The 12184-nt window shown below is 36.8% G+C and overlaps 1 protein-coding gene across 1 annotated transcript in view; it reads left to right on the forward strand.

Annotated features, from left to right (window-relative positions):
• LOC104166045 (G-protein coupled receptor 98-like) overlaps positions 1-12184 on the forward strand; it is a gene marked incomplete at its 3' end in the record, with an annotated part of 74837 nt that overhangs the window by 36517 nt on the left and 26136 nt on the right. Inside the window, exons 12-17 of the mRNA XM_009705849.1 lie at positions 8201-8327; positions 8416-8601; positions 9513-9693; positions 10298-10461; positions 11084-11207; positions 11584-11850. Coding sequence (XP_009704151.1) covers positions 8201-8327; positions 8416-8601; positions 9513-9693; positions 10298-10461; positions 11084-11207; positions 11584-11850 — 1049 coding nt within the window. The remainder of the gene's footprint in view (positions 1-8200; positions 8328-8415; positions 8602-9512; positions 9694-10297; positions 10462-11083; positions 11208-11583; positions 11851-12184) is intronic.

Raw genomic sequence — 12184 nt, forward strand, 5'->3', positions numbered from 1 at the left:
TGGTTTGGCCACGAAGAGAGCAATGGTATTTCTGAAGCAGAGTGTTGTAGTCTCCGAGATCAGGATTATAGGATAATTAAGGCTGTAAGGGACCTCAGGAGATACTATTATCTGCACGTGAACACCACTCACAATGCTTAAACTAGTTCATATCCAGGAGTGTACTCCCTCTTTGATTTACTAACAGGAGAATCTTGACTATGTCTTCTGTCCTGCTTCCAACAACTCAATTATATATATAGTTCAGAAATACCACCACTTCTTCTACTGCTTCCCATTAGTCTCAGGTACATTTTTTCACTTTTTCTGGAAACATACTAATAGGGGTCTGCCAGCTGCAATGTCCACATTGAATATCTACTACTTACACAGACCTTACCTTATGCAGAAGAAGTAATTGTCCTATATAGCAAGTACATGTAGCTCTCGGGAGCTTCAACACCACATACCCATGTTGATTACATACTAGCAAACCAGCGACCAGCTCCTCAAGCTGTTGATGATCCTGTTTTTTGAACAGCATTCTGTCACACAGGAAAGATGTTATTCCATTGCAGGATTAGCCTGCTTCTGTAAAAGCTGGCGAGTGGATGCATCTAGTGAAGAATGAATTATTTCATTCTACGTTGGCTACTCACTGCCTTAAAAAGACAGTCCTGTTCAAGACAAGACCAAATGAAGACTATTGCAGGCAGTTTTCTGCCTTCCTTCCTGTGGATGAAACTGGTTTGTCTCAAGGCATTTGTTAGAATGTCTGGCACAAAGCAGGAAGCTAAGATTAGGAATGATGGTCAAAGTTGTGAGGAAGCTGTGTAAGGTGACAAAAAATCAAAGTGGAAAGGAAAGGTAGTAAACAAACTAGTAGACAGAGGAAGTGGAGAGCATAAAAGATTAACTTTCTAAGTTCTGACAGCTCTGCAGGTGTGTGTAACGACAGCTTTCTGCCACTTATTCTGAGTAGTAGCCCTAGACTGTGCCTTGAAAATGATGACCGCAATGAGGTTTGAACTGGCAGCTGAACAAACGTAGCCACTGTTCTACTTTTACTATATACAGTGGGAGTAGCAGGTTCCGCTGATCATGAAGTGGCTGGTAAAAAGTGTGCCAGCACTAAGCAGCTTTCCCACACTTGGCAAGGTCAGAGAGTGAAGTAAGGAACAGGTGGTCTGGCCTGGAAAAAGAAGTAAACAAGGAGATAAAATCTGAACTTTTCTCTAGACCTGGGTAGTATCCCTCAAGGATGTGAGTGAAATTTGGCAACTTTAACATCAGCAGAAGCCAAGAATGAAATGACTGCAAAGATCATCCTTTCTGTACTGGAGATGACTCTTCAAATCAGGATTGAAAGATACTGATAGGGTTATGTGTGTAAGCTTGTGGTGTTACTTTCTGCATAGTTTGTATTTTCTGGATGAACAGAAGATTTCAGTTTCCAAGGCTGGCAGCCAGCAGCTCACAGCAGTAGTGAATTAGCATGAAAACAAAGATGCACTGTGCTGTGGATGTGCTTGCACTGTTCTATAAATTGTAGCATAAGTCAGTAGGAAAATAGAGCATGTAGGAACTTTAATGAAACTATAGACATAGAAATACATTCATAAGCATTCTATTTATTGCAATTAGTAATAGCATGGATAAAATAATAAAAATAATTCGTTCTAACAAGGATGGATTATTTACAACTCAGTGGTGTTGTTAAGGCAGAATACATTTTAAATGAGCTTTGATTGCATCCATAACTCTAAAATAAACTTTCCAAGCCATTACAAGTAGTGTTTTCCTTCCTTGCTCTATGACCTCTGTCCATAGGCCATAGATACTAGAAATAACTTTGAATTCTGTCCACAAAATGGAGGCAGTGAAATCTGTATGAGAAAAAAATGGTCGTGGTTTTCTTGGTGAATGTAGGTGGAACAGGCTGTGGAAATTGTGTGTATGCTTTTTGAGAGCATATATACATACTAGGCCTGTTCATTTTTCCTGATAAGCACAAACAGAAATCAATTTTTTAAAAATCTGATTGTCGTTTTTTCCTTCTGCACGATGTATTCTCCTGCGGGCAACTGTCATCCCCTTAATAAGGTACAGATACACAGCAAAGGATTTGGCAATTGGCACAAGTGAAGGGCCAGGACATCCAGGGCTCATGGGTTGTGTTTGCACCCTTAAATGAATGATGCTGAGAGTGAGAACTTGTGGACTTTGGGATCTGGGAACAGCAATATACCGATAAATTGATTTTAATTTGTGAAAGTGATAATCCATGAACAGGAGGCTGTTTAAATGGTCCTTATGCTCGAATTTTTTTTGAGTCGTGACTCATGTAATTTAGGATGCCAGAACAGATTCATGTACATATGTTATGACCTAAGTATCATTTACTATATCTAATAAAGCAAAACTGAAACTATGTAACACGGGGATTTTTATAGTTCTAGTGATTTCTGTGATGCAACACAAGTTTGCACAGGCTGAAATTCTGTCTTGAGTAAATTTAGAAAATAGATTTTTTAAAAATTACAAATGCAAACCATAGGTTTGACTATTTGATTGTGGAATGTCTGGTCGTTTTTTAATATTTTTGTGTTTAAGAGATGAGCAAATCATAGGAGGCCCATTTAAAGTACTGCATACTGTCTGTGGTCCTTAATTCAGGGCTTGAGTAATGCTTATGTGTTGTGGGTTGCTGTCATACTGGCATGCACAGAAACACTAATATACTGTTTCATGGAGCTGGGATTTTCTCCTAACTTGGTGTTTTCCTGTGGTTAGTATCTCTTTCAAAACTATTTATCCTTCTTACTTAAGTAATTTTTCTATTAAGTAATACATATGGTGCTATATGAATTAACTCTTTCAGGGTAGAATGTTGGCTTTTTCTTCAAGGGTTTGATCAGTGTTTTGATGGGGATAAAGTTATTTTAAAATAGTGGAAGAATGTTGAAATGAGGGCTACTGGACACCTACTGCTAGCTTTTATTACTTTACAAAATAATAACACCATGTATCTCCTGCTATGAGTAACAAAAATTAAAATAGCCTCTAAAATCAGATAATCCATGGATTAAACCTGGAGAGAAGGTGTTCCCTCTGATGAGAAGCACTGTGGAATTTATAATGTGGTAAATCCTACTTTAATACTGTTCTTTAAAGCTAGGTCCTGCCACTAATTAAATCAGTAGATAATCCTGAAAAAATTGAAGAAAGGGTGAACACTGACTACAAATTTAGGAAGCAAATTGAGTCACATTCCACAATCTGAATGCAGCTTTTCTGAGTTACCCTGATAGAAAAGAAAATTTTTTAGAGAAGTATGTTTTAATTTAAGAGTAACAGCAATACAGATTCACAGTTGCAATTCAGTTTCTCAGGTGACTTTCAAAACATTCACTTTCTGCAGAATTCCAGTTCTTGGTCCAAAGCTATCAAATTCAACCACATTGCATCTCTTAATAATTATTATTTTATTTGCAGTGGTACTTAGTTCATAATAACATTGAAATTGCCATGTTTCTTTAAACTCAGTCAAAAATCTTCCTTCTGCTATTTGGTAGTACTATGTTTTTTAAAAAGTGCAAGAAACGTTTTTAAGTTTCTGTTCGTTGTCATAATTAATCTGTAGTTCTTGCAAAATAATAATTAAGGTTTTTTTAAAAAATTAATTTCCCCAGTGATGAGTCATTTCACATGAGATTTGTCATATGGGAAGTGTTTTTTTTACAGCTGTTTCATCACAGAAAACAGTTATGCAGTTTGAGATTGCATTTCTGATGTTAGCATCATAAACACTGACAGCACTTATCCTCTGTGATAAAATGAAACTTCATGTCCACAGATAGCCATTTTACAGAAAAAGTTAAGCTGAGAAAGAAAGGCAAGTGGCTTTCCCAGTGAGAGGAATCTCCTTACTCCTGATCGAGTGCTCTCTCTAATAGCTGGAGCTCTTTGGTATGACTAGGTGACTACGTACAAGAAGCTGTTTTAACTTTTATTGTTACTTCTGAATGCCCTCATCAGGGCAAACCATGAGTTTTGGATGTTCTGAATAGGCATTTTTATTCCGTTTCCATACTGGTGCCATAGGAGTGCCTAAAGAGATGTTTTCACATACTGTGAAGAGTGAAACAGGACCAAACTGATCCTGTGCACTCCATGGCAGTTTGGACATCTTTACTCTGCGATGAAAGGACTGTAGATGAGCAGCGTGTTGTTCTTGGATGCTGTCAGGGCATGTAGCAAGAGCTGATGGCTGGTGGCCTGCAGGATGTCTGGTGGTGTAGAGGCAGGAGTCCAGGCTGATAACATGGCTGATGGGGCAGGGGCCCATCCCACCACTCCCGGTGAGGCAGGACAACAGGCTGGAGCAGGTAATGGGGCAACCCGAAGTCCAGGCCATCAGTCAAGGTCATGGTGGTGGGGCAAGTCAAGCCAGGAACAGACATCAAGTTTAGGCCAGATGATCGTCACTGGGGTCAGTCACAGCCCAGCAATCACCAAGCAGGTCCACAGTGAGGAGACAAATCCAAGGTCAAGCAGGAAGTCACCTGGTGGGTCCTGGTCCAGGAACATTATGAGAATTTATATGTGTGTACCTCAGAGCGTAGACGCGAGGGATCCTGATGTGTACACCGTTCATTGCTCAGAGTTGGAAGCCTAAGCCTAGGTGCTTCTATTCCATTTTTGCATAGGCTATTTTACACCTTTTTTGAATAGTAACCACCATTTACTATGTCAGAGCAGTGACAACGATCTAGCCAGTCATGCAGAGAAAACATGGACAACTCAACCAATAAATTAATAAATAAAGTGATCCTAGTATTGCAAATGGGACTTGGATGGAGAAACCTCCTGAACAATGATTTTCTTTAGCAGTGAATGGGCTGAATCTGATGAATTGCTATTCTGCAAGTTCCCTAGATTCTGATCTGACTTAGGCTGTGACTATTTAATAAAGTATTGCCAGTCTTCTCAGTCCTTTCAAAGAACACCTGGAGATACTGAAGACCCACACCTCATGATACTTGTCACTGTTTCATTTCTGCAACCCTTCGAACTTCTGCAGTGCTGCCATTGTGCATTACAACACAATATTAGATTCCAGCATTACTCCTCAGTTCATCTTAACAGGCTTTTTTGCCTGAGCTGTTTTTGTACTCATGCAGTGTAACTTCATGCAGCTGAAAGAGATTTTATTTCTGGCATGCCCTTTCACTTTCTGATGAATTATTGTGTCTTAACTACTTAAGCTTGTACGCATGTATCAAAAACTCACTTGACATAATGGTTCATTTGTATTCTCTGTTGTAAATTATATTACCAACAGCTTAGCGGTATAATTAAATTTTAGCATTACCAACTCTGGAATTTTCTCCTTGATCTTTTCATTGTATTAATACTTTGATGGTTTTGGGACACTTTTGCATATACTTCTGAAGGAAGGGAGAATTTCTCAAAACATAGTATTTAAAATCTAATGTAATTGGAGATAAATTAGAAATTTTTGTTACTTCAGATCTCCTATTTGAAAGAATGCATCTGCAAGTGTATTTGCTTTATTTTCTCAAACTTTTGAGTGAACTTTTCTCTCTGTTGAATTCTGAATCAGTTCTTTTTGAGATTTGCAAAGTCAGAATTTCACTTTGTAAATACTGTAGTAATCTGTTTATGGTATTTTGATAGGAGATGCAGGTTTTATATTTAATATATCTTTATTTTAGATTAAGAAAGTCAAAATGCATGATTGCCATTGAAGAATAATATTGCCCTTTCATCTGACTTGATGCAGTAGTTTTGTTGTAAGTGGTTGGTTGAAATGGAACCAATTAAGAGATTAGCAAATATTCTTATTTGTCTATTTTTGTTTGTTACATTTTTATGTGGGTATTTTACTTTGGTAACCTGATTAACTGAAAAATTGTCAACGTTTGGTGTGATTTTGTGCCAAATTTGCTATATACCTGTTATAACTCCCACTGTGTTTATCTGTTTTTATCATTACTTTGGCAAATTGAAGAAATAATGTCATGGAGGCATGTAGGTTTTGTTTTTTTTTTTTTTTTTTAAATGAAGGGCTATTTATGAATGTGGGCTACTGGTGTAGTTGTGAGCAGGCACAGAGGCTGGCAGTAATCAAGCTCTTGGAGGAGGGCTTGGTATGGTATACCAGGAATGGGTCTTGATGTGCTGAATTGGTCATGGCGTCATTTCTCCTTAGTGAGAACTGCCCCATTGCTAGCATTTGTCAACAGGAAAATGCCAAGCAAGTAGAGTTCCCATAAAAAGAACATTATAAGTGTTTGGAAAGGAAAAAGAAAGCTTTGTGTTGTGGGGGGTTTTTTTGGTGGTTTTTTTTGTTTGTTTTTGTGTGGGTTTTTTTTTTTGTTTTTTAATAATTATTATTCTCTTCTAAGATTAGTACTATTGAAATTGTAGAAAGTGGCACTTTCATTCTTTCCCCCATCCCCTTTCTTTCTTTCTTTCTGTGTTGACAGGGTAGAGACAGAAAGGTTTGTCGTGTACTTTGGGTAAGTGCAGTGAACTGTGGTTTGTCTTCAGTGAATCAGTGCTTTGTTTTACAAGTGATTGGTTTGGACAGAATCTGTCTTTATCATTTCTTTTCCTTTCAGGAATCATGTCTTCTGCATCTCTTCAGACAATGCATGCTTGCCCTTTGGTGTTTAATTTGATGGCATGGCATTCTGGCTTGAAGGCATTTCTTTATTTAGGATCTGTGAATGATGAAAGTTATGAATCCATGGCTCAGTGTTTGATATTTGAGTGTTTGATGCAATAATGGATTAATTGTTTTGAACTTCCAGAAATACAATTTGCCCCAACTAAGTGGCTGAACTGGCTGGAATTACACAGAAGTTTTCTGTGGTCAAAGATGAGCCATTATCTTGTTTTTGAATAACCTACATTTAGTTTATGTTAGCACAAGTTATTATGTCTGCTGACTTATTTTTGTACTGTGCAATAAACATGATATGTTACCCTTTTAAACAGATATTTCCTGTTTTGCATCTTGTATCCTCCCTGTAGACTTTGACGCAAGATACATGGCTATTTATTTTTTTCTGTGTGAGCATTCCAGTTATTTATGGAATGTTTGTGGAAACAGTTCTAGGAACTGATTTCAAATTTTGGATATGATAGATCACATTTATTTCTACATGAAATAGTGTTTCATGAAGTCTGGGTTGTAGTACAGTGAAACTATAAAAATATTTACAATATGTTGGACCAAGACTTCATTGAAATTTTCTTCCAGGAAACACAGAAGATGCACAGGAATCTAAATACATAAACCACCATGTAATAAGCCATATCCAAACTGTCAGTCTGAAGGTGCCTTCTTGATGCATCCTTCAGTAGTAGTTTTTCTGGCATTTTTAATGTAATAACTTAAACCAATGTCATTGAAAATTACCACATCTGAGAAAATGAAAGTAAGAAATGTGCAAGATTTCCTTTTGTGTCCATGAGTAAGACCAAAATGGTGTAGCAGTAGCCCAGGAAGAGAAATGCTCCACCAAGAGGAGCTCTATTTGATCATGGCTGCACTGATCACCATATGCTTTTAGGCAGTAGGTTTGTGAGTAAGGGAGGAGAAAGAGAATCAGTCTGAGCTACTGAGAGTAGCTCCAACACTTACTAGAGCCAGACTGGGATCCTGCAAGTAGTGTCCACCTCTTACAGACAGAAGGCAGGTTGACACACAGGTGAGGATGAAATCCACAATAATGAGGGGCAAGTCTCTTCCTATTTCTAGCAATGGTAAATTTTGCAGAAGAGGGTAAGAATGTGTAGTTGTCAATGTAATTTCTGTTTAAGTGATTTTGGGTTATCCTTTATGTTTTGATCTAAATACGGAGTAGTACTGAATGCAACTCTTAACTTTACTGCACAATTCTGTTTCCCTTCCTGTGTGTTGCGTGAACGTGTGACTGAAAAAAAACTAGAATCACCAAGTATAAAAAATAATCAGAAAACAAATTTACTCCAGAAGAAAAGGTTTTTTTTTTACAAATGGATAAAACATAGTGATGTGTCTTTCTTAATCTATTTTATTCTTTGCAGGTAATTGTTTTTGTAATTTATTCATAAAATTCATCAGTATTCTGATGTCCTTTGCACAGGCATGGATTTACTTGCCAAACAGAATTGTCACTCAAAAAAATCTCTTGCCTTCCTTTCTCAGGGTCAGTGTGGAAAATCAAATACTGAAATATGGGTTTACTACTTGTGAAATTATTATTTTGGAAAATGATGATCCTGGAGGGGTGTTCGAATTTTCTCCCTCTTCCAGAGGTCCCTACAGTATCAAGGTAGCTATCTGAGTAATTTCTCTTAGTCATTATGGACAATTTAGTTTAAGCAGAGTACTAGAAAAAAGCTAGATTTTCTATTTTACAGGAAGGGGAGTCTGTCGAACTACAGATTGTCCGCAGCAGAGGAAGTCTTGTCAGGCAGTTTCTACGCTACACTGTAGAACCAAGAGACAATAATGAGTTTTATGGAAGTACAGGAATTCTGGAGTTTAAGCCTGGTGAAAGAGAGATCATAATTACTCTTCTGACAAGGATGGATGGAATTCCAGAGGTAAAAATTAATATTTTTCTTTCTTCAAATTTTGTTCCCAAGCATATTAGTTTCTTACTTATTAAAATACAGGGAAATATATAGGAGTGGAACAAGTGTATGATGGCTTTTTCTCCAGAATGTATTCCCAGCCTCCAAACCAGAGATACCTGGATAAATAGAAGGTGTTTTTGGGTTTAATAGTCCTCAGTGGATTTTTTTCTGTGAATTGGAACAGTTATGCTTTGAATCCATGTGAGTTTTTAGCATCCGTGACATTCTGTAGTATAGAGTGACGTTGTTTGATTGAACTCTGTGTGAAGAACCACTTGCTTTTTGTTTCTTTTCTATCAATTGTCTCATCGTTTCACTCAGTGCTCCCCAGTTTAGACTAATATTCGCTGTATAGATGCGTAGATGCAATACTTGTTTTAATATTCCTTGAAGCATTACCTGTGAGATTTTTTCAAGAAATATATGAAGTACAAAGTCCCATTAGATTAATAAAGCAAGCTGATACATTCTTTTTAAACTAGTTTGCTGTCAATGGTTTTAAAATCTTTGCTTTCCCTGTTACCAAACCAGAAACATTAATAAATCTTATGGAAAACTTACCTTTCAGGGAGCATTACAAATATATTTGTACTAGTGAGTTGATTTGATCCTAAGTTAAGTACATGAAGGAAGTCCTTGCCTGTAATAATGCTAGATTTTTTAGAAAATCGTGCTATCAGAGATACAAATTTCTAATTATTTCCTTGTTCTGATGGCAATGTACAAACACATTGGGCATGTAGGAATTGTTTGTGATTTTCTTTCGTATAAATTTGTGTCTCTTTCTGCTAGGCTAGAGGCTGTGGATATTTGCTCATTTGTTTTGGATGTGAATACTGAATATGTCTTTTTATTATGACTGAGTTTCCCTCTTCTAGCTGGATGAGATATATTCTGTAGTACTGAGTGGCTACAGTGAAATGCCAGGCAACTTGGGGAATGCCACAAGGGTTGATATAACCATTTTGAAGAATGATGATCCACATGGTGTCATTCAGTTTCTACCTGATGAACTATCAGTAACAATAAAGGAAAGTAAAGGAGAAATCATCTATTCTGGTAATTCTTTTTTATTAGAGTTACTGCTTTATCTGCTGTCTGCCCCTGCAAGGCTTCTTTTCCCCATTTCACCTTTCTAGGACAGTGTCTGACTCAAGTCTCCACTCAGGAGTTTCCAGAGTGGTACAGTGCCAGCATGATGAGCAGTGGAGATTGAAGAGGAGGAGGATGGGCTTGGAAAGCCAAAGCGATCAATCCAGTAAAAAAATGGCTAGAGAATGTGCCAGACAGGAGGGAGCAAGTATTGGTGCATGTGCAAAGTGCAACCTGGAGGTAGTGGCTCAGTTTGTGGAGCATGAAGAATAGGGTGCTATATGAGAGAAGAGTAGAGCTAGATCTTCATATGGGTGACTTAAATTTATCTTATTGTATTCAATTATCAAGTATTTTTACAGGCAAAAAATAACAAATATGAGCAAGTTTGAACTGCTTTAATGGTCTGTCTTTGTGTATCCTTTGTAGTGCTCTCATATATTAATAGTTTTGCAAGAAGTAGATTTCCTTATTATTTCCTTTTTCTTTGTTTCAGCTTTACTGACCTTTTTCTGTTTGGTTTGTGTTGTTCTGAAGATGCACACTGACTGTGTATGTTTGCATTTTTTAGCTACTTACAGAATTGTAAGAAACCAAGGAAACTATGGCAATGTTAGTGTGTCTTGGGTTGTTGACCCAGCATGTACCAATGACATCTATCCAGAACAAGGGACTGTTTTCTTTGATAATCTGGAGTTTTCAAGAAATATCACCATTTACTCACTGCCAGATGAGGTAAACATTTTTACAGTGTTTTTGTGTGACTATATGGGGCAAAGAGTAAGTGCTAAAACACTACAATTTAAAGAGAAAGAAGGAATGTCTCTTTTTTAAGAGCCTGATAATTATTTGTAGGAAAAATCAAAATACTTGGGTAAAACTGAGTTTACTTCAGCAAATAATAAAAGACTTTGAGAAGGTGTGCATACCTATAAACAAAAAAATTTACAAGCTGAGAGTAGTTGAATGTGGTTAAATTACAGAAAAGTTCATTTGAATAAAACCATTGCTTTGCTAGCAGGAATCCTGATTTTTATTTTTAATGCTGACATATTTGAAGTTATATAAGAAAGAATGACAATAATTAATAATAAATAAAGCTGTAAAAATAAATTGCATGTATCAGAAGCAGGAAAATGCAAGATAACTTTTGGGTCATCTGTACAACAGTAAAGATGAGGGGACTTATTTACAAGGATTTTAGACTGATGATGACTTCTGTGTAACTGTATGAACTATCAATCAATAAAAAACAACACTCAGAAATCTCTGGTTTGTTAACCTCCTCAGCTGTTCATTTTAATTTCTTCATTGTGTTGTATGCAAGAAAATAATTTTGTAATATTTTCTCTTTCAGGTACCTGAAGAGATGGAAGTATTCATCATCAGCTTATTCAATGTTACTGGTGGAGCCAGGCTGGGCAATATAACCAATGCAATTTTGCAAATTACAAGGAATGATGATCCCATTTATTTTGCAGGTTAGATATTATTGTTTTTAAATGTAGAATACATATACCATACCAAACAGATTTTATTGACAGACCAGGTCACTGAGAAATCCTAATCCTGATGGGGCTAGTATAAAATATTCATGGTTTTGTTGTGTTGGATTTTTATTTGTTTTCTTCAGAACCTTCCTTTATCTTACTTTGTTATTCTCTTTGTTGCTGGGATTGGTTAGGTGGCTAAGTACAACAATATTCTCTTGTACCCTCAAGTATTTCCATGCCTTTAGCACATACGTCCTCTGTTTCACTGAGGAGAAGAATCCTCTTGGGGAGGATTAAGAAAATAGGCCACATGCAAGGAGCTCAGGCTTGAACTGAGGTAGATTTGTCACTTGTGTATTTTCAGAACCTCTGACAGTGAGCGTTAAAGAAGGAAGTGTTGCAAGCTTTACAGTCCTAAGGAATGGATCTGCTGATGTTGCTGTTGTTGTCCAGTATATTACTGTTAATGGAGATGCAACAGCTGACGAGGGAGACTTCGTTCCCAGTGGAAAGGGCAGTGTCATTTTGTTTGGTGTTGGAGAAAGAGAGCAGAATTTATCTGTGTATGTTAATGATGATGATACCCCCGAAACTGATGAAACATTTTACATCATCCTTTTGAATTCTACAGGTAAAAGCAATGATTTGATATATGTTTAGTAACTCTCTTTTTTTTTTGGTGCAATCTTTTACCAGCTTTGTCCTACCATAAAGCAATATATAAATGCCAAGTATTATTGAATAAGATTTACTTCAACATTTCTATGCAATTACTGTACACAGTGTGTTTGGATTTTCATCTTGAATTGTTTAATTGGAAGCAAAAATCAAATGATACAACTGAAACCTTTTCTGCAAAAACAACTAGAGTGAAATTCTCTTTTCAAATGTAAATGCTCCAAATTAGATGAGGTGAGGAAACACAAGGGTAAAGAATGTTAGTACTGCAATGGTCTTAGGGAAAG

Source organism: Cariama cristata, unplaced genomic scaffold, assembly GCF_000690535.1.
Source record: "Cariama cristata isolate BGI_N322 unplaced genomic scaffold, ASM69053v1 scaffold27638, whole genome shotgun sequence".
NCBI classification, from domain to species: domain Eukaryota; kingdom Metazoa; phylum Chordata; class Aves; order Cariamiformes; family Cariamidae; genus Cariama; species Cariama cristata.